The 26,749-nt window shown below is 27.7% G+C and overlaps 1 protein-coding gene across 3 annotated transcripts in view; it reads right to left on the reverse strand.

Moving 5' to 3' along the window:
- Positions 1–1,295: 1,295 nt before the first annotated feature.
- Positions 1,296–26,749, reverse strand: part of LOC119689131 (homeotic protein spalt-major) — a 39,426-nt gene continuing 13,972 nt past the window's right edge. Inside the window, exons 2-5 of one of the 3 annotated variants that reach the window (XM_038103881.1) lie at positions 3,334–7,635; positions 2,769–2,905; positions 2,528–2,604; positions 1,296–1,440 (exon numbers count right to left, since the gene is read on the reverse strand). In XM_038103881.1, the coding sequence (XP_037959809.1) occupies positions 1,437–1,440; positions 2,528–2,604; positions 2,769–2,905; positions 3,334–7,635 (4,520 nt within the window). In that variant the 3' untranslated portion in view covers positions 1,296–1,436. Of the gene's footprint in view, positions 1,441–2,523; positions 2,605–2,768; positions 2,906–3,326; positions 7,636–26,749 lie in introns of those variants that run through there. The other 2 variants (XM_038103880.1, XR_005253375.1) reach the window with 2 other exon arrangements.

Consider the following 26,749-nt stretch of genomic DNA (forward strand, 5'->3'; position numbering starts at 1 on the left):
TAGTTTTTTGTTTTCGTTTTTGTTTTTGTTTTTTGTTTTTGTTTTCATTTTTATATTCATAATAATGTTAAGTATATTCTCTGCTATTTTACAAATGTTTGCTATTAATTTATTAATATTAATTTGCTTATATTTTGTATTTTGTATTTAAGTGTGTTTTTAAATTCGAATTTTGATTAAATTTCGTATGTTTTTACACGAAAAGTAGCGCGTTTCTTATAAAATTTAATTTAATTTATTTTTTATTTTATTTTATTTTATTTTATTTTATTTTATTTTATTTTAATAAATATTTTAGTTAAAAATTGTTATGAAACGAAATCAGTCTCTTTTCAAAGCAATTTTTCTAAATTTTATATATATGCATATATATACATATGCATATATAAATATGTGTGTTTTGTATATATGTATATGTATTTATAAAATTTATATAAATAAAATTTCAAGAAAGAATTGCTTCAGCTGCATCTTTGGTTACGTTTCACTTGAATTTTTAATTTTAAACACAAAAAAAAAAAAATGTTAAAGGCTCATAAAATTAATTTTACGCTTTTGAAATACAAAATGAAACTATCAATAAAAATATGTAAAAAAATATAGTAAAAATAACTTTAAAAAAATATATCGAAAATATGTTATTTATTTCATGTGCACCAGCAGTACAAAAAAAAAAAAAAAAAAAAAAAAATAAAAAAAAAATGGGGTTCATTTTAGTATGTAAACTTTATGAAAAAAAATCAAATAATATTTTTTTATTGGCAACAATAATTTTGTTTCGCTATTTAAACAAAAAATGTTTTATATATTTATTTTTCTTCATCTCAAATTTTCCTTTCTTTTTTTTGTTTTTTTTTTTTATTAAAATTCACAACATAAATATTTTCACTAAAATTTTTTTTTGTTACTTTGAAATATTTTTTAATGTTTTGCATTTCACGTGTTTTATGGGTTTCATTTTAATTTTACTCGTAGTTCTTTTTCATAATTAATTTTTATATAAATATAAATATTTTTTATTATATATTGATCTTTTATTATTTTCTGTTATAAATAAATTTTTATTTGATTCGTTTTCGCCTGCTGAGATCATTTTAATGCGAGAATTCGTTATGATCTTACAATTTTTTTTAAATGTTAAGAAAGTTGCGTTGGTTTTGGCATATTGGCTTCTTGAAGCAACAACAACAACAACAACGATTGCGACTGCACATACTTAGTGACTTATATATGCCAATAAAATATGTATATACGTGTATTTAAGTACATACATACGTAAATATATATACATACATTTCATTATATTTACCGAGTGTATTTAGATTTTTACTTAAACAATTTCCAGATTTTATTTGCAATTAATTAGCCAGCAATGCAATGCATTCATGCATAGCTTCATTCTTTTAAACTTTACTCAAATTCTTCCTTCCAGCCGCTCATCTGAAACGAGAATAAATGCCAAAGAAAATTACTACAAGGTGAAAGAAAATGTACGATATATGGTAAATAAATAATAGACTCCAACATAAATTATCACGAATAAAAATACAAAAACTGCGAGAGAACGAGAGGGAGAGAGAAATAACGAGAGAAAGAGAGAGATAGAGAATGAGAGAGAGGGAGAAGAGAATAGAGGAAGAGAGAAATAACGAGGGAGTAGAGAGATAGAGATAGAGATACATAGGAACATAGATACATAGGAAAAAATAAAAAGATTTAGAAAAAGATAACTGTAAAAACAGAGAGGGATATAGAGATAATAAAAAAAGAGATGTTAGCATGTCTTAAAAGAAAACCATGCATGGTATTACTTTTGGAGAGGTCTTGCACTCAGTTTTTAAATACAATCAAACTTCCGTAACTCGAACTTCTATAACACGAATTTACTATTACTTGAACTAAATATATATTAATATATATTAAATATATTATAAATATTAAATATATATACTAAATACATATTTAGTTCGAACCTAATATATATATACATACATATATATTTCTCTAACCTATATATAGATATAAAATATAAGACCTTTCTTCTATGTTGAGCTGCTAACACCACTAAAAAATTTTATGTTGGAAGTAATCTTATTATATAAAAGTCATGTGTCACTATAGTCCTACACGTTAATCTCTGAAACTACCCAACCGATTTCAATAAAACTTTATGAATGTTAATGGTTGGTTTCTGCTTACAAGTTAGAATACTTTTGGGTCCGATAGATTGTATTGTTGTTGTGATGCACCATGTAGTAGAACTAAAACTAGATGATCAAAATTTGGTATCTTTTGCTCCAGTACAAATATTAAAAATAAAAATGGTCGTTGAATATGGTTTTAAGGATTGTCTTTCTTTTAAATGTATTTTAAGATCGGTCTACCGGAACTTTCCCATTTTTTTTAATATAACAACGAAACTATTATAGATAAATAAATAAAACTTGAAGTGCGAAACACTTGTATTATTATAAAATACTTAATTTTATTTAGGTTATGGTTAATACGGGTTTTGGAACTTACATACTTTACTGCTCTATTTCTATAGGATTCCTGCTCCATATCACGAATTTTATGTGTCAACATATGCTGCTTTAGATTTCCCTGTAAAAGCAAAGCAAAAAAAATAACAAACATTAATTCACATATAAATAATATTATAAGATATAAGCGATTAGTATTATTTATAAAAAAAATTTTCTTTGAAAAATCCCCCAAACCAATACGTAAGTCTTACTTTTCGACCCCCGTTATCTATAGGCACTCACCTTAGTTGTAAAACCGCGGTCACAGATTGAACACTTGAACGGTCGCTCCTTCGTATGACTTCTATAGTGAATTTCTAAAGCCGAATGGCAGGGGAATGTTTTGAAGCAAATACCACAAGTTGTGCTCCCTCTGACGCCTTCACACATGAAAATATATAAATAAACGAAATATAAAATTAATTAATGCATAAATCAGTATTAAATAATTTATAACATTTTTAAAAGCAATAAAGCAATAAAGCAATAAAGCAACTTCATGCATTATTAAGCTACGCCAACTGTCGGCGCTGCCGCTGTCAATGAGACAACAACAAAAATGAATACTTAAACTGAAAGCAACAACAAACATGCAAAACTTTTAGCGACTGCGATGAAATGATCTATGGCCAAAACACTAAATGCAAGCAAAATAAAAAAAAACGAAAAAAAAAAAAAAAAAAAAAAAAAAAAGGAAAAAAACAAAAAGAAAACAGAAAACAGAAAATGAAAGCCGAATGCGAATAAAGCAAATCAAACACACAATATTTATAAATGAAATATATACTTTGTTACACTCACAACTCACCCGATAGTGCAAGTGGATTGAACGGAGCCGCCGGCATCACAGACTGCGCTATCGTATTCATGGCGGTGCACATGTTTTGTGCGGTAGCCGGAGGGAACAGCGGGAGATTGGGGAACATACCGAAAGGTGGACGTGCTGCAATTAGCGGGTTTGGTGGCTGTGGTCCCTGTTGCGGTGGAGGCGGTGGTGGTGGTGCTGTTGCTTGCTGTTGTGATTGTTGCTGTTGGCTAAGCTGGCTGAGTTGTTGTTGTGCCTGTGCTTGAGCCTGGGCTTGAGCCTGTTGCTCGCGTCGCAAATGTTCCTGATGCATTGCCACGGCATGTTGTTGCATTTGCTGGTGGTGATGATGCTGCGCTTGCGCCTGTGCATGCGCGGCAGCAGCAACTGCTGCTTGCTGTTGCATTAGTTGTTGGTGTTGCTGTTGTAGATGATGATGCAATACAGGTGGAAGACAATCGGCTGCAGTAGGCCCAGTATGTGTTAACGGTGATGTGAGTGCGGTACTCATTTGAGTTAGTTTTTGTGTTGTACTTGGGCTTCTGTTGGCATTGCACGGTGGGGTTGGAGATTTTCTAATAGTAGCGGTGCTTGTTGGAGAGCGTGCACTTGCGCTATTACTAGTTGCTGTTGGTATAGAACGCGGAGTCAGATCAAGTGCACCTTGTGACACGTCCGATGCCGAACGTGCAGGGGAACTTACACGTGTGGAACATAACTTAGGCGCGGTGGTAGGGCTTGTGGGTGCAGAGCTGATTGAGTTCGCATTGCTAGTAACCGAATGTGGCCGTGGTGTTGTATTAACTATACCAGTTGCATCAATTCGTAATTTTTGCTCAAAAAGTAAGCCTTTGAAGTCATCTCCGGACTTTGGTCTATCGTTCAAATCCATGTCATGACTGTTTGACAAATGTTCAGATGATATGTCATCATCAAAATCATCGCCGCAATCCATATTATCATCTAAATCACCTTGGGAGGATTCTGAGCCCAAGGCACCATTGTGTGGCCCTAATGGTCCTAGACCGCCACTACCGGGCAGTGCACCAAAGTGAAATGCTGCTGCCGCGAAAGGATTTATAAAAGCATTTGGCATTAAAGTTGGAGGTGGATCACGTATTTCAGCCGCCTGTATTTGTTCAGGTGTCAAGTCAGTTGGTTCACCAGTATGTAGACGTATGTGTTGCTGCAATACCAGTGCATTTGAGTACTTTTTGTGGCATACTGGACATTGATGGAAATTTCTCATTGGTGGCCTAATTTTATGCACGGCCATGTGAGTCTTGAGATTGCCTTTGGTTGTAAATGCGCGCCCACATATGCGACACTTGAACGGACGTTCTCCGGTATGCGTACGGTAATGCATTTGTAATGCACTCTTGCAAGACAGAACACGATCGCAAACGACACATTGGTTAGGATCTGTGATTTTCTTATTTTTCATTAACTCCTTTAGTTTAAGTGTTTCCGAAGTGTTTGATACTTCAATAAAATTCTCCCATGAATTGTCATTACTGTGCGGTCTTGGTAGTAGACCCATTTCATGTTTGATTGGATTAAAAAATGGTGAACGGGGAATGTGAGCTGGAGATCGTATAGGTGAGTGTCGATCGGGAGATAAATTTTTCGTGAAATTTAATGGGAACCGTTCACTAAAGAAGTCTTCGCGATGATGTAATGAAGGTGGTAATTGTCCAGGTGTGGGAAGATGATCGAGATGATTTTGTGAACCAGGCGAAGGATGCGGATGCATGGCTAAAGGTGGCTGCACTGGTTGAACTACTGGTGGTAATGGTTGAATTGCAGAAATCGTAGTCGGTGGAGTGAGAGATAAATGTGGACGTGATTGTTGTAAATTTGCTGGTGCAATAGGTGGAGAAGGTGCTAAACGTGTTGCAGGTGATACTGCTTCGTCTTTATCAGCATGCTGAAAGTCAATATCAATTTGTTCTGATTTTATTTTAATGCCTGTTGGAGATACGGGTACATTTTTATGTGTTTCCTTTTCACATGTGGCACTCTCATCACCATTTTCTCTTTCTTCAAGAATTTCAGTTTTAATAGGTAGTTCTGGAGAGTTCGACGAAGATTTTCTTAAGTCCGTAGGCATTTCTTGATGACTACTTTTTATAGCTGCCTGAGCAGCTGCTTGGGCCTGTACTGCGGCGGCGGCAACGGCACTGCCGTCACTCATGCCAGGCATTTGCGGAAAAAAGGGATTTGGAAAACTCGGTCCACCAGCAGCAGCACCAAGAGATTTAAGAATTTCCATTGGTGGCCGATATAAGCCAGGCAAACCTGAAAAACCCGCACCAGGAGGAAATGGCAGTGGCAACGAAACTGTTGGCAATTGCTGTGGCATATGTTGGGGCATCGCTGCCGGTGAATGTGTGGGTGAGCTATCAGGAGACATTTGATCAAGTAGTGGAGGATGAAATTTGTCCAAATGTTCTGGAATTGGTGTGGCATTCATAGGAATATGTGGAAATTTATGCGCATGTCGCTGAAAGTGTACTTTAAGATTTCCTTTTGTAGTAAAACGGCTACCACAAACATTACATTTAAAGGGACGCTCACCTGTGTGTGAACGTATATGAATTTGTAAAGCTGAATCTGAACCAAACACTTTGCCACAATAGCGACAGCGGTGCTTGAAAAATGGTTCATTACGATTCTTACCATCACCATTTTTATCCTTAAACGCAAATTCATCAGCCATATTATTAGCTAAAATACCCTGCGAAGCCGAATCGAGTACTTCTTGAGCACGCTTCTGTAGCATTTCCAGGGAATTGGGTTCAGGCAAATCATCATGATTTGTTATAATGCTGGAGGCGAGATCAGAACCGAAAGGTAATGGTATATTTTCCATCTCTTTTAATTTTGATAATGTGTCGCTGGCAGAACTTTCACATAATCTAGCAGCGCCACTATGACTTCGCTCGATACTCATACGACGTATTGAAGCGGAAGTTTCCATATCATCTTCTCGTTTACGTTTCAATGATTCTGAAGTTTCCATTTCACCGTCATGTAATGGAACACCAGCATTTATCAGATGTTGGCGTGCTTTAGCCTCGGCCATACGTGCCTCTGCCTTTTGACGTAACTCCATTTCAGCGATGCGTTCCTCCTCCTCATATGTATCCTCCTCACCATCTTCACGCTCATCTTCCAGATCATCACCCATATCACTGTCTTTGCTCTGGTTCATGGCCAACTGTGATTGCAGCTGCTGTATGAGTTGAATTTGAAATAGTTGTTGTTGTTGCAGGTTAAATAGCGCCTGCTGCAAAAAAGCCAATTGTTTCATGGAGGCCTCGTTGTCAGCGCCGCTAGCACCATTTGCTATAGTTTTGGCAGCGAACTGTGCGATAGCCATTTGCATGCTTTGTATGGCCTCCAAAGTAACCGGACCATTGCCAAATTGCGCTGCTATGCCAGCAGGTAATGAGGACAAAATACTAGCTGTTGAAGTAACGGGCATAGTAGTTACCGTATCGGTAGCTAATGCAGCAACAGACGTAGCTGCAGAGGCTGACTCCGTATCCAGTTCAGCGGCACCAACACTCAATATTGAACTTTGTGATTCTGCTGTCTCCGTTGCTGATTCTGCGGCAAGCTTCGCACTATTCAAAACCGTTGCTCTACCGGTATCGTTCGTTGAGTCTACGCCTATAGTCGTGCACATGTCTGAAGGCAATTTCTCCACAGAACTTTCACGTGAGTGCCTAATTATTATTTGTTGGTGTTGTTGTTGTTGTGGTTGTTCTTCTTCTTCGTCTTCTCCTTCTTCTTCTGCCACACTCTTACAAGTTGCAGGTGTGGACAATTTGTCGTTTACATATAAATTATCTAAATCATTTGTATGCAGCAGCGCATTTGTGCTACTGGCATTGAGCGTCGTTGTTGTTGTTGCTGTTGCTGTTGCTGTTGCTGCTGCTGCTGTTGGTATTGTTGTTGCTGTTGTTAAAGTTTCTATTGATTTTATTGTATCTATAGTTGTTGCATTTGTTGTTGATGTTGCGGTTGTAGTTATTTTCAATTGTAACAATTGTTCTGTCTGCTGTTCTGCAGACATTACAATATTGTTGTTATGATTGTGATCTTCACTGCATGCATCTGCTGTAAGTGTTACACTCTTATTGTTCTCTGCAATAGTGTCTGTTGTTGTAATAATATTATCAATGTTTTCTGTAGCCGTAGCCGTAGCTAAGCCCATGCAACTTGTACTACTTGGACTGGCAGCACCACTGTTGGCAAGAGGTGAGCAGGCGCCATTTTCCTCTTGATCACTTGAAGTATCTGTAAGTAGAAAAGAAGAAATACACAAAAAAAGTTATTAAAAAACACTATAAAGCCAAAATGGAAAATTCAAACTTAATAACTATAAAAATCACTAAGCTTATACACCCAAAAAAAACAATAAATATAAAAATATAAAAATGAAAAAAAAATTTCGTAGAAAAATTATGCAAATAATTGCTAAGTAAGACATATAAATTCAATTAATAAAATGCAAGTTGCACATGAATTGCAGCAGCGGTACAACTTGCAGTTGCTTATGAGCGCAGCATATCAGGTGGGCAATGGCAAAATATTGCATCGCTCGACGTATGCATGTATCTCGATTGGTTTTGTTTTTTTTTTTGTTTTTGTTGTTTTTTGTTTCGTGAAAATTTCCCATTTTGAGCAGTTGTTATTGTTGGTGTTGCTTATGCTTTTGGCTTTGCTGCCTTGCATTGTATATTGTATCTATGTTGAGTTGTCTTATTTTAGCTTGTTCGGAAACCACAAAAACAAGAACTAAAGCAACAATAACTACAACAACAACAACAACAACAACAACGACAACAACAACACCAATGAAACATATGTAAAAGTGAGCAGCTACTGCAGGAAATTTACAGTGGAAGAGCAAAAGTCAGACCAAATCGCAGCATTGCCAATATATGCAACATGTGGCAGCAATTGCCACAAACTCTTCGACAAAAATATTTTAATTTTTTTTTTTTTGCGAGAAAAACATCTTTAATAGCAGCAATTCAGTTACAACAATTGCAAGTTATGACTTAATCGCATGCAATGCAAAAACATCACAGCTGCCTAAGTTGATGCTGATATTTGTTTTTGTTTCTGTTTTTTTTATTAAATTATATTTATATAGATATAGATTTAGATATATATATGTATATATGTTCTATGCTTTTCAAGAGCGTTCATCTGACAGTCGGTGTAACTTTCTAACTTTTACTAAATATCCAAGCAACGTGGAAGTGTGAAGCAAACGAGCCAGCGATCCGGCGAGCGACTGAAAAGATTGCAACGCCCGTAAATAAGTCAGAGACGTGACAAATCTTTAGGCATAAATAAATTTCGTTATAGTTTCAATTAATTTATTAGAGTGAATTATTAAAATACGAATAAAATAAATTAATCAAATTTATACAGAAATTTGCATTTAACTTGCAGTTTATATCAGTTTTACAGTTCTGAAAGTGTTATTAGTAGCTTTGTTTTTGTTTTTGTAGTCGTTGTTGTTGTTGTTGTTGTTTTTGTTATTATTATTACTATTATTGTTGTCGCTGTGCAGTTTTAAATAAAAACTTGCGATTTCCAACTGAGTTCGAAATTCATTAATATGAACTACATTAGTTAAGGCAAATATGAATTATGCATAAAAATTCAATTATTAGCACAGGAGCGAATTCGAAAAAATTTGGTAAAGAGCCCCTTTTTACAAATAATAAACGCACGTTAATAATAATATTGCCAACATGACAACCTTATGTTAAAATTATAAAATAAGAAAAAAAAATTATGTTAAAGGTTAACATCTTCAAAAAAATTATTCGAGCGAAGTGTGAACACTAGATTAACGATTGGTAAAGTATGTCCAAAATGGAATAAGGTATATTTTTCCTACTATGTATAAGAATGATTTCTTCCTATAATCGACAAAAATAAACTAAACATGAATGACTTCTTAAGCCGTTTACATCAACACCAGCACAATTTTTTAAATTTATATTACATAGATATGCGATAATAGATAAAACATGGATTCATCACTACACTCCTGAGTCATATTGGCAGCTAACTGTGTTAATTGGTTTAGAAGTTAATTTTAGAGAAGGAGTAATAGTAATTGTCTATTCTGAGCTCAAATGTAAATCGCACTACAATACAGACATCGAATTGTTAAAGATTTTTAAAAATTAAAGAAGACTATGTTACAGCACTGATTAAAGGTACCTAAAGCAACCAAAGACATAAATATCAGCTGAAAAGGATATAACCACCGTATTTAGATCATTGTGTTGCACACATTATAATTTGGCCGTCGATTACCTCGGATAAAAAAACACTCCTAATAACAAATAATATATAGTATTAGTGAAGTATGTGAAAGATTGGTGAAAGTGACTAAAAATTAAGAAGAATTAAGTAATTCCTCTTCCTTGAACACAATATAGTATATCAGAATATGGATTGGGTAGGTTGTAAATAAATTACAAGTTATTCAATTAACGTGTTATTTCCACTTGCAATTTTTGCTACGAGTATTATCTTAAAACTATTCACATTCTCTTAAGACTCATTAAACTCAACACCGCATTCTACGTTTATAAGATAAAAACCATATATAATTTTTATACCAGAACATTTGAAGCGTACGCATATTTCCATTGATTGCAGTGCCTTAAAACCGATTGAATCCGCCACCGTTTTAAAAATTATTAGTTCCAGCGAAAATAACTCGTTGCAAATAAAAGATTGTTTATACTTTTGATACGTAATTGTGTTATAGTCTAGCAACAAATGCATCGTATATATAGCACCACACGTAGAAATATACACAACTATTTTTATTTATATACATAATCTTTTTTTTAAACAAACATGTCATTTTTACACATACATCACATACGTGTAACATATATGCAACGCGTGCAATATGAAATAATAAGTGGACAGTGCGGCCCGGCTATGCATAAAATTATATAAAACATGGCATTTAAGGCTACGAGCGAAGAGTTGCTATGGAGGGTACAGGGTAACCAGTTTCACAGCGCTGTACTTTTTTAGTAGAGATATTTTATTTTCGCTGGATTAAGTCATAAAATGTAGCTGCTCCGAATTTTAAAAAACTGTGAAATAAAGTCGTTAATAATGGTTTTCATTATGTGAAATACAATTGAAATCATTTTGTATAACTAATTTTATTAAAAACAATTTAATATCATTTACTTTTTTCTCCAATTAAGCTATGTCCTTTTGGACAGATCTAAAACAAAAGACCAATACAACAAGAGCTAGGTAATCACTTCAAAAACGTAGTATATATAATTATCAATTATTATTATTAAAGATATGTATATACTCGATATACATATTCCAATTCAAAATAAATAGAAAATAGTGTTTATAGTGATGTAATATATGTAAAACAATGTATATATATGTGAACAATAGTGCTTAACAAAACCAACAAAGGTGGGATTAACACAATCGACGACTACTTGAGTTGTGGTGCATAGTACATATTCTATATAACAACAATAATTTAAAAATTATAATAGCTTGATCTAAAATAATTCTGAAATTATTTTTTTAAATAGTCTTTGTATAAGTCTAAAGCACTACTTGGTCCCACCACTAATTTATATAAAGATATATAGGTATATTCTTCTAAATATTAAATTATATAAATAATACTAAAAAAATTAATTAGATTTAAATGTATAGTATTATAACTGATATAAACTGATATAAGGATAGTATAGCTAATATAAACTATGAAGGTAATTTCATGGTTCTATTAAGAAAAGTCCGGTAGATCGAGGTATTTATGTTTAACATCATTAAATGCAGTTTTACGGAGTGATTGTCGATGGCGGAAATAGCTTTGTTGGCGATGCCCTAAACGGTCTTCACCAACCGAGCTACATGATGGGTCAAAATCTCATATCTGCTCACAGGTATCTTTTATAGTAACTTAGACATAATTGATTTTTGATTGAATGATATAGAAAGTCGATTTTTGCAGCACCATTTCTATCTTTGGTTTAAGCAGTTTTACGTTCAGGCAACACTTGTAAAACTTCTGGCTTGCCTTTCCTCAAAATTACTATATTCCAATAGAATTATAAGTTCCGTTATCTACATGATTCCATCAAATAACTAATTGCTTTTAAGATTTATGGTGTATGATTCTTCAAAACCGTTGCATTCTAAATGTTTCCTTATGTACACGAAGCACTCAAATTTCTTATAACCTATTAGGAAAATTAGGAAAAATGATGTATGAATGTTGATTTATTCTAGATCCTCGTGAGGAGTCTTAGTCTTAGATAGTCTAAGGCTTAGGTAAAAAGATTTTTCTTGAATTTTTATATAAAATTTGGCTGCTGCTTGAATTATACTGTATAATAAAAATTAAGTCTTGGGGCACTTAAGCAGACATCTCCAAACCGTTCTAACTGAATTACCCTGCTCCCTCTTAAAAAAAATCTTTATCCTTTAGCAAAAAAAAAAACATTTTAAAAACATTTTTAGTGTGTTTATAATAAAAAAACATTAAATAATGTTGTAGCTCCACGTTTAAGGAAATCAATGTAGCTCCATGTAAGTGACAGAGCGATTCCGGAAACGCTTTAGCAATGAAATTGACATGTTCTGTCCTAAAACAGAGATATTTAACAAAAATATAACTTGATGGGCTCCGTTGGACAGACTTTGCTAAAGGGACACTAGTGTCGGTAAGTAGGTTGATTACTCTAGTTTGGCTTATGCTACACTCATGTTAATTAAATTGATTTTTAAACATCAATAAATGTAATTTTATTTATAATTATAAATTTTGAGATTTATAATTTTAAAAGATCGAAATTTTTTATATGAATCAAGCTCAGCATTCTGATGAGTAAGGAATGAGTAATTACATAACTAGCCATAACAAGCTTACTAATTATTATTATGAAATTTTATAATTATTTTAATTGAAATTTTATAGTCATTCCGCTTTATCCCCCATTTCTAATAATCTGACTTGCCGAAGTAATTCCACGGCGCGACAACAGCACACCTGGAGCCCTTTCTAAATTTATGCAATCTCGAACTGTACACGAGATAAATTGTTATTGTTAAGTTTATATACGTACGCCCTTCGATTTCACCGCCCCAGTATTAAATATTTTTATTAATTTTATTATTGCTGATGTTTTTATTAATATTAATAATATTGCTAATATTGCTCAGATTATTATAAATTAATTTATACAAAATATTCAACAACTCTGTTTTTTTCTATGAAAACATTTTTATTATTATAAATATGTATACATGAGTATGATTGTACGGTTTGTGTTTATTGTTTGTGGATTTTTATTTGTTTATGAATAAAATATAATTTATTGACATTTTAGACTGTCTAGGCCAGAAATAAAGCATAATTATTATAAGCTAATATTTTTTGTGTCTACGCCAATAAATTGATTTAAACACGTTCAGCAAGTTCAAGTTTAAGCTTGATTTCATTTAAATTTTACATTAATTTTTTAATTTTATCTTATTAATTTTTCTTATTTTTTTTCTTTGCTTCAACTATTAAATTGCCTAATATTTATATTACATTAAATTTATTGTATTTGCAATAGGATTCGGAACGAGCGTACACAGAAATTTTTCTTAAGGAGACGCTTTTAAAAACTAATTTATAGTTTATATAAAAAGATTTAATCCAATGGGTTTTAGTACATCTAGTGTGGAATTATCCGAAATATATATAAGTGAAGGGATTATTTGCAACTTTAAACTTGTAAACCCTTGTAAACGTCAGTGAACGTCTACTTGGGGTTGAAGAAACTATAAACAGCTCTGATTTACTGCGTTACGCTACTTCTAAAGCGGAATTAAATTGAAATATATGTTCCTCAACTAATTCAAATTAATTAATACATAATAATAATAATAGTTCTCTGAAAAGTCTAAATTTATGAATCTTAAGAATAGTAAGCACCTACTGCAATAAAAAAATATAGAGCAAGCTATACGATTAGTAGTCCATTAGGTACGTTCTACCTAACAAAATTTCCGAATAAAAAAATTATTAACTATCTAGATTTCTCAATCTTAGGAATTGTTGTATTAAGTGTCCATTATAATAATAAAAAATTATTAATAAACTATTCTACATATCAGTACTTCGTTTGGAGCTCTAACTATCAAAATTTCTTAACCATAATAATTGTAATAGTCTAATATATAAAAAATATAACATATATATGTATATACAGATATATTATAAATATATATACATGTTTTATATATATTACAATTATATTATATATTATAATATATATTCATATATATAATCATATATATAATATATGAATATATATTATAATATATGTATATATATATAATTAATATTTATTATATTATTATTATATATATTATTATATTACATTATTAAATATAATATATTTATATAACATATATATATATTATGTATATATGGTATATATATATCGTATATATATAGTATATATACTGAGTGTCTAATGTTATATTCAAAAAATAGTTATAGCGTATGCTGTCTCACTAGCTCACTTAGTGCTCTACTTATAAAGATTTTCGATATATATTATGTATTTATAGTATATATATATTATTACTAATGACTCCCCCCTATATTATATATACATATATAGTATATATACTGAGTGTCTAATATTATATTCAAAAAATAGTTATAGAGTATGCTATCTCACTAGCTCACTTGGTGCTCTACGTATAAAGATTTCTGAGTCTTAAGTATTATAAGCGTCTACTACAATAATAAAATAAGAAATTGTAATAGCCTATGCTATTAGTAGTTCAAATGGTACTCTATTTATCATAACCTACACCAACAAGCCAGTATAGCGGAACCAGTCTATGCGAATCTTAAAAGTCGCATGAGCACCACGCGTTCGCGTTCAAAACCCAGCTGAGCATTGAGCATTTAAGTTTCCAGTAGCTTAAGTCTGTCCAAAACAAATCTTATATGTGACCTATAAGCGTGTTGATTCTAGTTTCGAATATCGCTTCCTTTAATATGATTAATGCAGAAATGAAAACATAAATATAAAATACAAATAAATAAGAATTTTAGTGAGTTCGACATTTACTTAATTTTTAATGTCTTGTCGATAAACGAAGTTTATGGCTTGGCTACACACACTAACCTTATCAACTTGATTTGCATATCGATCGCATTATCACAAGTTTTTATATAATATATATGACGTCGGCTAACACACAAATCTGTCTATGTTGGTATGTGCTTTTTTATATAATTTAATTAAATTTATTTCTTTGTTTTTACTGCTAACTTTGCCGACTCGCTCGACACTTCAGCTCAGGTTCAATAAAATTATATAAAATCTTAAAATATGATTATTAATAATTAATCGGCAATGTGTTTTATATTGTTAAAAAGAGTTTTTATTTTTTCTTTTTTAATTATAAAAATATAAATTTAATTTTAATATTTGGCAAATGCTTCTTCTCTGTGTTTCACTTTTGAATTAATTGAAATGCATTTTAATGAGCCGCGGCGTTAAATGTTGTGCAATTTCTTTACGGTCCGGTGTTGTGTTCAGGTATCTTACATGACTTCTCGCCTCAACACAATAAAATCGAGTCTGAAACCGTGGCTGGGACTGAGACTGAGACTGAGATTGGGACAGAGGCTGAGACTGAGACAGAGACTGAGAGTTTTGTAATTGGTAAGTCGACAGATTGAGTTACTCATAAGTGGAAATTCAATGTACAAAAAGTCAATGTAACACTTAAATGCATGCATTGCACATGCATTAACGAGTACATCGGAAAAATAAAGAAAAGAAAATTTTAATAAAAATAATAGCATAGAAAAACTAAAACAAAACTAAAACAGGAGATAACAATTTTAAAGATCATATGAAAAAAAGTTAAAAATAAAAGCAAATAAAAGTATCTTCATGAATTTTATGGAAATATTTACAGTGAAAACAGGGATGGCTCGGCTGGTAAAGATTAATTTATACTAAATGATGATGAAAACAAAATATGGTTTTAAAAAAACTGTCCAGACAAGAGGAATATCCGAAAAACAAGAGCGCCGGCATAGATGGAGGGAGTTTTAAGGGTTCAACATCCACCATAAGGGATGAGCTTAAAAGAAAGTTTATGATAAGAATTTTTGTTTTATAGGCAAAAATAATTATTGTTAGTAGAGAAAATAAAATTGTTTGTCTCAATTGTTATTACATCAAAGGAGATCATGATACAATTCGATGAACAACCATGGCGATTACATTCTTATTAAAAGAAATAAAAAAAATTACTATAACGTTAGAGGAAATCATACCAATATTCCATATGCAACCAAGGCGATTAGATCCATAGCCAGATATTAAAATAAATAAAAAAAATTACTATAACATTAGAGGAGATCATGCCAATATTCCATATGCAACCAAGGCGATTAGATCCATAGCCAGATATTAAAATAAATAAAAAAAATTACTATAACGTTAGAGGAGATCATACCAATATTCCATAGGGCAATTAGGTCCATAGCTAAATATTGAAAAAGGGTGATGGTAATAAAATTTTAACTTATTTAAAAGGAGTAATGTTATTAAACCATCGTGATGTATAACCAATGAATATACAGTATGCAAGTACACATAAATATAGTCCTTCGGTCCATTCTGGAGACCCCTGGTTATTAGCCTGATAACGATTAAAAAAAAGAAACTTCTTAAACTATAGTATAAACTTTTCTTTATTGCAAACACTCAAACCAATATATTTAAAACATAAATAAAAATAAAATCCGTCTAAGAACACACCAAAATATTAACACCCTCATATATTGAAAGATATATTATAAAGATCTTTAAACTAAAAATGATTTTTAATTGAAATACAATATTTTTTATAATATATAACCAATCAGAGTTTTCTCATATTGTTGATTAATGACTATTGATTTCAACACAAAATAAATTTTGGCAAGTGCTTCAGTTGCATCTTTGATTATATGTATCTTTATAATACATATATATCCACATATATATAAAATTAAATAAAAATTGTTTATTATATTCATGTTTAAAATTGTGTAAAAAAAATAATTTTTACGTTAATTGTATCTGTACTCTTTTGTATCTTTTTTTGAACTTTAAAATCGTTTTTTATTGCTTAAAGGGTTGGTCTCACATACTGAGAAAGTGAAATATGTTTGGGTGTGTATCTTTATCTGACAAAGCATAAAGTATGACAAATCAAAATCGTTTCAGTAATGATAATGTTTGATACAACTCAAATGGGAGGGGCTTAAAATTATTGTTATATATATTTTGATTCATAAATGCAAGCAGCAATTGTTAAAAAAATCAAAATCTGCACTTAAGTGTTGAGTAGTGAAGAAATTATAAAAAAATTTTTATTAAATAAAATTGAAATAAAAATTAAATTAAATAAAAATTTTGAAATTTATTAAAATAAAATTAAAAAAATAAATTACTAATGAGAGAAAAATATATAAAAAAAAATTTTAAAAAATTTAAATACTGAGTTCATGAACAAATAAAAAAAAAAAAATATTTTTAATAAGATTTAATTAATAAATAAAAGATAATAAGAACTACATAAAATCTCAAGCAACGAAGAAAGTATAAATTTTATTTATAACAAATTTAAAAACAAAATTTTATTTATAAAATAAATTTAAATTAAAATGAAATAAATAAAGTAAAATAAAAGGTAAATTAAATAAGTAATAAAACTAAAATGAAGTAAAATAAAATAATATTATTTAAAAATACTTAATTAAATTATAAAAATAATTTATAAAATAAAAAAAAAATAAAAAATAAGATCAATTAAAATAAGATATTATGAAATAGATTTTATTAAAAAAAAACAAAATTTATAGAAATAATGTATAACATGTATAATATATAACTAAGATAATATAAACATAAAATCAAATGTATATAAAAATAAAATAAAGTGAAATAAAAGTAATTAAAATAATATGATTTTAAAATTAAATAAATATAAAACTACAAATAATAAAAAAGAAATATTATTTTATAAATATGAATAAAATAAAATAAGATAAAATAAAAGTATATTATATTATATATAAAATGAAACATAACACAATAAATCAAAAATAAATAAAAAAATAAAATAAAGTGGAATGCAAGAATAAAATAAAGAAAGTTTTAAAATAGAATAGATTATGAAAAAACAAAATAAAATAAAATTAAATAAAGTAAAAAAATCAAATTCGAATAAACCAAGTTATGTAGTATAGAATAGAATAATACAACTAAATAAAGTAAATAACACCGAATGAATGAAGATAACTATTTACTTATGAAAACTTTGATCATTTCTATATAAAGAAATGTAATAACTATTCACAATAGTACTGAAAGAATCTCATTTTTTATGGAGTTTCGATAAAATTTTCTAATGGACTCACATTCAGAAGAAATTCGGTCATTTGTCTTTTGGTGAAATAAATCGATTTGATTAAAATCCGGACATTTCTCTGTGACGATTCTTAATAGATTAAATGATCATTCACAATCAAACTGAAAGACCGTCAATTTCCAAAAAAAAATGACAATGAAATGAGTCTAATTAGTTAAAGTTGGGTCATAATTGTTTGCAAGACTAAATGAATATTCACAATAGGAGTGAAAGACTACCAATTTCCAAAAAAAAAAAACAGTGAAAAGAGTTCAATTAGCTGAAGTCAGCTCATATGTGTTTGATGTTTATTATTTGACTAAATGGTTATTCTTAATAACTGTAAGATATTTCCATTTTTAATGGAATATCGACAAAAATGATTCCATTTAGTTAAAGTCAGATCATTTGTGTTTGACGTTTGTTGTTAGGTCAAATAATAAAATAAAATAATAAATATATTTAGTTGGCTTTTATTGTTAAATATTAATTATAAATATATATAGACAATAAAAAAAAAATTTGAATATTCACAATAGTGCTGAAATACCGTTTTTTATACATTTAGATAAATTTGGATCATTTGTATTTGACAAAAATATCTCCTTTCTTTATATTTCATTTGTATTAAAATATCGGATATGCATAATGAGTTCATTTTGAGGGCTAGTCTGAAACTGATATAAGTTCAATTACAGTAAATGCAATAATAATACATTTGTCAATTCTTTATTTAAAATTTTCTAATATCATTGACAGTATTTTTCATAACAGGTTCACGTCAAAATTCCCGAAGCAATAAAAGAACCATAATGTCAAAATCCAAATAAAATTCATATTTATAATCATAATTATAATCATCATTATCATTATTATTATCATCATTATAATAAAAATAAATAACTAAACAAATATTTTCAATTAGCATTGCTTTAATGTATTTCAATTCAATATTTTAACAATTTTATTGGCAAATCTTTTAATTTATTTTTGCTAATGAAAGTTAAATTATTTCCTCATTATTATTAACACAATCAAATAAACATTTATTTAATAAAATTTAATTTAATATAAGCTATATGCATAAATATTAATCGAGCACAATAATCATAATAATGTTATAAAAAGTAATATTTTAATATATTTTGTTGGTTTTTATTGTTAAATATTAAAAACAAATATTAGAAATAAATAAAAAGTACCAAAAACAAAAAAAAAAATATATATATATATATACAGTAAAAAATCCGAAATCAAATATGTGAACGCAATTATTTTTTGTTTTTTTTTTCTCGAGAGTTGAAAAAAAAGTATCTCAAATAAAAATTTATACAAAGCAAATATGCGCTTTGTTGGTCGTCGGTCAGTCAACGTTTGTCAATTTATATTAAATTATAACATAAATTTCTTATTTTATATATTTTTAATAAGAAACTCATTAAAAAAAATTAAATTCACATAAATTTTATTGAAACCATTTTACATTTTTCAATAAATTTTTATATTTGTTTTTCTAGTTTTATTAAATTTTTTTTCATTAAATTTTTTTTCTTTTTTTTGTTTGATGTGACCACAATTTCTACAAATTTTCAATAATTATTAACATTTTTTATAATTTATGATATTGCTTATTTGAAAAAATTAATGAAGAGTAAAACCAAATGGAAAATGAGAAAAATTTGAAAATGCGGTTATTTGGTTATTTAAAAAATATTTTTTCTTGTTTTTTTACAACAAACAAAAAAAAAAAAACGAAAAATGCTGATGGAAAAAATGATATATACTTTTTTAATGTGCTTCCATAGTTTTTGTTGATGTGTTTACTCTTTATCTATAATTTAAATTGTTAATTTGATTTTTAGGAGGGAATATTTTACGGCTGAATGGCTGCCTTACACCGCTGCCGCGGCTACTTCCCTTTCCGAAGATCTACAATTTTGGCATCTTGCGTGTTTGGGCGGAAATTGTAAATAATAAAATGTGTCCCCATAAATTTTCTATGGTATTTTAATTTCTGCCTTTCGTATTGTTTTCAATTTCATTATCGAAAATACTCATTTAAGTTTTAGTTATACGTTATACGTTAATTTGCTAATCGTACTCATCGCATTTCAGTAACCGAACTTCATCAATTGTCTTTCGAGGGGAAAAGTTAACAAAGTGCCCATTTGTCAGGTGTCATCAATGAAGTCAATTTAAAACAAATCAAGCAATCGATAAAGATAATTATATACACTATATATATTGTATATATATATAGTTTTATATTGCAACAGTGTGGGAACAATTGTCTTAAGTGTTAAATACTTTACTACATACATATTTAGATTTAGATAAGTTAGTAAGATAAGATTTAGATAAGATAATTAAAGCACCTAGAAGAAGGATTGTTCATTAAAGTCAACAGGTAATCAATTAGTTAACTTAAATAAAATATTTGAATTCAAAAATAAAAATGCAAGTTTATATATATTATTTTCATTGATAGCAGTTATCAAACCCAAACCCCCAAGTGTTACCAATAGACCAATGTCTATATATTAACATTAAAATAGTTTTGAAGGGACTAATTGGTCAATATGAAATAATACACAATTATTTGGATTAGTTTTAAAAAGTATATATTATTTTAAGTTAATCGCCATTTAGACTATAGTCTTCTTTAGCGTACTATAACTACAATCACTAATCATATCTAGCATACCGTGACTACCGTCTATAGTTATCTTTAAAGTACACTGATTATGGACCATAGTCCTAATATCGTTGCAAATAAAATATATTTTTTAAAACTACTTAAAAAAACTATGTATTATTTAACATTGACCAATTAGCCCTCATTCAAGAATATTTAAATAAAATTTGATCTTTAAAGCAATAAATTAATATAAATATGAAAAGCCGGAAATTAATTATGTTGAAAATATGCGTTTTTATCAAATTTATACCAAGTATAAAATGAAAATTTAAATTAAATACTTAAAAAAAAAACAAAAAAAAAAGAAATATGTAATTGTATAAAAACATTTTATCTTCTTTTTTATAAATTATAATTATGTACACTCATAAATTATACATGCCCGCAAACATTAAGACATTTCTATATATTTTTAGTATTTAAGCGGCAATTTTTACTATTATATTATTACCCCCACGACATTATCAAAATAAAAATATATCACAAATAGACTGTGTAGTGTACAATTACTTATATGAAAATATCATTCGCACAATTTACGTATTAACACAACTTCAAACACCAAAGGAATAATTCGCGTATGATATGAAATGATATTATAGCACCCGAAGGGAGTAGTATTTTTGCATATATTACTAATAAACATGGGTTCAGCATGGTCTAACCTCGGCATACATTAGCGTGGCATTAATATTAAATATGTAAAAAATATATTAACGCATTAAGAATAAAAAAAAAGCATACATTGAACAACAAATACAATCTATATACACACAAACATATTTATTTTTACATTATTAAACAAATTCGTAGTCATTATTAATTTAATTTAATTTAATTTAATAGGAAAAAAATCCAACTTAAAGTTATTGAAACATATAAAGCATTTTAGGGTTAAGAAGTGAGAACTTGAATAATCATAAGTTACAAAATAATATTCTTATAAGAATATATTGTATATATTATATGTTATAGGAGAGACAAAAATAATATCAAATTTGGTTAATATTGATATTAATCATTTTTTCTATTTCTTTCTTATAGGACTAAATTATAACAAAATGATATCGCTTATCTACAAATATATTAATACATAGATCAGTGCTTATATATATTTTTTAATATTTGTAAATTATATTAATAATTAATAACTGTTAGCTATAAAGACCATATTAAATATTGTATTGTATATTAAATATTGGATTGTACTACGAAGAATAAATTTATTTCATAAAATATTTCCAGATCTTATTGCTACCGCATCCACAAATTTTTCGAAGAAGTTAAAAAAACATAATACTCATTTCTAAATCTCAATATATATTTTTCAGAAACTACATATAATAATATTACACTAAACTGCTTTCAACCAGCAGATTTGTAAGTAAACTTAATAAGAATTATAATTTAATTTCGTTTCAATTATAATAAAGAATAAAATCAGTTTGAAATTAAATTTGGAAAAGATACATCCAACTAACAGTTTTTAAACTACTAAAAAAAAAGAGAAATATAATATAAGATAATATAAGATAAAATAATTAAATAAAAAAAAATATAATAATAATAAGAAAAAATAAAAAAGAAAATAAAAAGAAAATAAGAAAAAATAAAAAATATATAATAATAAAAAAAAAAATTATAAGAAGAAAAAATAGAAAAGAAAAACAAAATAAAAAGAACATAAGAAAAAATAAAAAAAATAATAAAATATAAAAAAAATAGTAATAAAATATAAAAAAAATAATAATAAAAAATAAAAATAATAATAATAAAATATAAACATATATAATATTAAAAAATAAAAAAACTAATAATAAAAAATAAAAAAACTAATAATAAAAAATAAAATAACTGATAATAAAATATAAAAAAACTAATAATAAAAAATAAAAAAAATAATAATAATAAAGAAAAAAAAAATAAAAAAAATAATAATAATAAATAAAAAAAATTTTTTAAAAAAATAAAAATAATAAAAATAAAAGACTAATGTGCACAATCGATTCAGTAGCATTTTTTCAAGTAAAAGTAAATGAAATGATTATAGATCGATTAAGCGATTCAGAAGTGTAAACTGGTTGGGATGCCTACAAAAGTATTTAGCTCCATCTGATGTAAGTAGAGACCGAATGATTTGTGTTTAGTTTAATAAAACTAACCAGATTAACCTAACCTAACTTATTTAATAATTTTTACATATGTGTGTTTATTAACTTTGCAATTATTTATATTTATTTTATGCAATTCTTTAGTTATTTATTATTGCTTTCCGTTTAAAGAATAAAGTTCTAACTTTCTGAAATGTTATAATTTTTGCATATAAATTTAGGATTTACATTGTTCAAGACAAGATCATATATAATTCAAAAATAAATCTAAACAGATAAAATTTGTTTTAATTACAAACCGTAATATTCTATAATGAAATTGAAATTAATTCTTGAAAGAATAAAATGAATTCTCTAGAAATATCTACAGATAGCAGCACTAAGCCCCACTATAAGAATATTTAATTTTTTTTTTTTTTTTAAATAAAAAACATATTAAAATAAGGAAAATGATTATGTACGCACATATTAAATGAATTCTTATTACAATTTATTTTATACTTTTGACAAAAGTTCATTAAATAGCATAATAAAATCTATACAAATATCAAGCATACATATTACATATTAATTTATGCACATACGCACATTCATACATGCATACATACATACATTACTTTATATGAAATTTGAAATGTTACTGCAATGACAATAAATTATATGTAAAATAGAGTGTTTGGAAGCGCGTGTTGATGAAACCCAAATATGTTTAAAAGATAAAGAAAATTAAATTCATAAAAAGTGAAATAAAAAAAAAAACAAAGAATATTTAAAATAATTAAATTAAAATAAAAGAAAATATATTATTTGACAAGGGCTAAGTACATTCAAAGTATTGTCGTCACAACAATACAAAAAAATATATGCGAAAATAGTAATGACATCCATACATTGTATACTTTTTTACAGTATTAGGGTACAATATTATATATATATATGAACTTATATTAACATAAAAATGTATGAACATATATAATTAAAAAGAGATTAAAGGTGACATTTTTAATTAATAAACTGCTCCGCTTTGTCGTCCTGACCTTTGCTTCAAAATTGTGAAAATGTATAATATATGCAAATGGATTTATTTTTAAAACACACTTAGTTATCAATATATACACACATAGCTATATATAATATGTTATATGTACATATCTACTGAAATATGCTAATAATTATATGATAAACTAACGAAAGATATATTAATAGCATTTAAGTCATTAATTAAATTAATAGGAATGTTTTGCTCTTAATATATAGTGTAGACAAAATAAATCATAAATCCAGAGAAAGTTAAACTCGAACAGTTAAGCTGAGGAATGAAAGCAGAGGATGAACCTGAGTATAAAATTTTGGGTATAGTTGAAAATCCGCTAGATTTGTGATTAAGTGGGTTTTGATGTAGAAGACTGTGCGACTTCAACCTAACATAATCTATACTATATAATATGAGATACACTGAATATAAATGAGAACAACTGTCGATCATTAACATATAATATATTAAAAGTATAATATAAATAATATTAGATATAAATTTTAATATATATATAAATTAATAAATATATAAATAAATATAAATAAATAATATTAGATATAAATTTTAATATATATATAAATTAATAAATATATAAATATAAAGTAATTTATGCATTGTTCCTACACAGCTTCATTTAGCAAATACACTTATGTATTCTTCATTAACGCTAACTGAAGATTTATCATTAAGTACTCTTATAAATATTAATTAAAAATGGAAAAATTAATTAATTCATTTTGGAGCATTTATTTTAAATGGAAATATAAATTAAGTAAATTTTGTCAAGATGAAGTACTTAGCAGTCCAGTTCCTTAGTTTTAGTTAACTTTAAAATTAGTTTTAATGTTAAACAATTTAGAAGAGAATAATGCAAAAATGATATTGATTAGTTAAGTGTGAACAGTTTCCCAATATCTTAATTAAGTAGATTAAGTTAAATTGTAATGTGAACACCTTTTTGATTACTATTAATATGGATAGACTATGCATGTACTAAGACCTGAAAGCATTTTTGTGCAGACCTTTTTGTTTAAATAGTTTTTTTGATTTTTTTCTCTAGAATGAAGTCTGAATTTTTTTTGCACTTATTTTTCATGTTTAACAATTACACTTCTACACTGCCCCGTCTCCTGGCTATACAAATAAATATTACTAAATAGAACTCAGTTACAAACATACATTAGTATGTTTAGCATAGTTACAGTGTATCTATAAATAATAAAGAATAAGAAAAATATAAGATATGACAAAATTTTAAAAGAATTTGTTTAATGGATTTATTAGATCATTTAGATTTCAAGCAATGCAATATATCTGTTCTAGAAACCTAATGTACACAAAATTACCTTTTTTTTAAGTATTTTACAATGTCCTAATATAGATACATGGCTAGATACCGACTAGTGACGATAATAGATCATATAAATGGCGGTAGAGATCATATATGGCGGGTTGAGACGTCATATTGATCTATCGACAATATATGCCTTATAAAATATATACCTTTGTGCTTTGAAATAATTTTCATAGGTTTTTTTTTTGTTACTTTTGAAGTAATAAACATAATTAACGCTAATTAAGGTACATAAAAGATATATAAAAGGACGGACAGACAAGTACATTATCCAATTACACTATGTGATTCCCTAAATTGTTTAATTGTTTTTATTTTGGATATTTTATTTTATTTTTCTAATCGCATTTTTCTACATATTTCTCACTCCATATGAAATTCATCAAGTAGTTTAGTTATATTTATATTTCAATATTATGCCCAATATATTCTTGATATACACGCATTAAAATATTTTTAAATAATTAATAGTTCTCTGCTTATACATTGTACTAGGTTAATTTTTTAATATATAATTTTTCACAAGTTTCATCGCCTATTATTTATGTGCACATCGAATCTAGTGGGGCTTCTAAGGCACAGAATACCCAGTTGAAAAATATGGAACTATAAAAAACAGTAGTAAAATAAAAAACATATTTTTTAATAATATGAATTTTCAAAAGAGAATATATTTAATATTTGATTGTCAGAAGATACCACCAATACCGGAAGTTATCTATAGCGGTATATTAAAATCAATCATAGTTTTTTTTATTTAATATTAATATTAATAAGATACACTATTTGATTATAATCTAATATAATATATGTAATATTATATATGTATCTATGTATATATTTCGAAAATTAATTATTTAATTATTTTGTTTTTAAATTTTTTAATTATTTTTTATTAATTCTATATAATAATAATTTGTTGTTTAATAGCAAGCAAATAATAAAAATAAACATTACAGATACATTATTACAGAATAGGAAAGCCTCAGGCTCAAAATAAATGTTATTTCAACTATTGGTTGTGTGAAAGCAATGAGACATAGTAACGAACAGTTTTAATATTTGTATATTGCAACTTGTGGAAAGAGATTTTATTTTAGTAAATAAAACAAATTTAAATAATTAGTTGCAAACTTTAATTATTTTCAAAGTAAAAGTATTAAAACTTAATTTTTATTAATCAGTAAGTTTCAATACTAAACCGAAGCACCGTATTTGGAAAGCAGTTAATGTGAAATCGCTACCAGACCTTAAATAAGTTTAATTTTATGTTTTGGTTTAATTATTAATATATATTAAAATTGTAATAATTAGGAAGAATCTACAAATTTGTTTATTTATTTATTTTTAAAGCTAGTCTCTAGTCTCTACCACTTTACACAATAAGCTGTATGCATTTTTAACATAATTGGCAGGAGCACTGCCGGTCTCATGTGGACGGACATTCAAACCTAAATAAAAAATTCGAGTAAAAAATCACTGCTGATGGATATTTTTAAGTATCTGGAAAAACTGTATAGAAAGCCCAAATTTATATTTAACTGATAATTATTGTTAGTTTTTATACGAAAATCAATTTTTTTTTTTTAAATATTTAAGTACGTTTTCTATTGAAATTATTTAAACATAAATTAAATAAGAAAAATCTACATAATCAATAACTAAATTTAAACAGGAAATAGCACAGCAAAATTTTGTGG

The sequence above is a fragment of the Teleopsis dalmanni genome, chromosome X, assembly GCF_002237135.1.
Source record: "Teleopsis dalmanni isolate 2A chromosome X, ASM223713v2, whole genome shotgun sequence".
In the NCBI taxonomy this organism is placed as follows: Eukaryota; Metazoa; Arthropoda; class Insecta; order Diptera; family Diopsidae; genus Teleopsis; species Teleopsis dalmanni.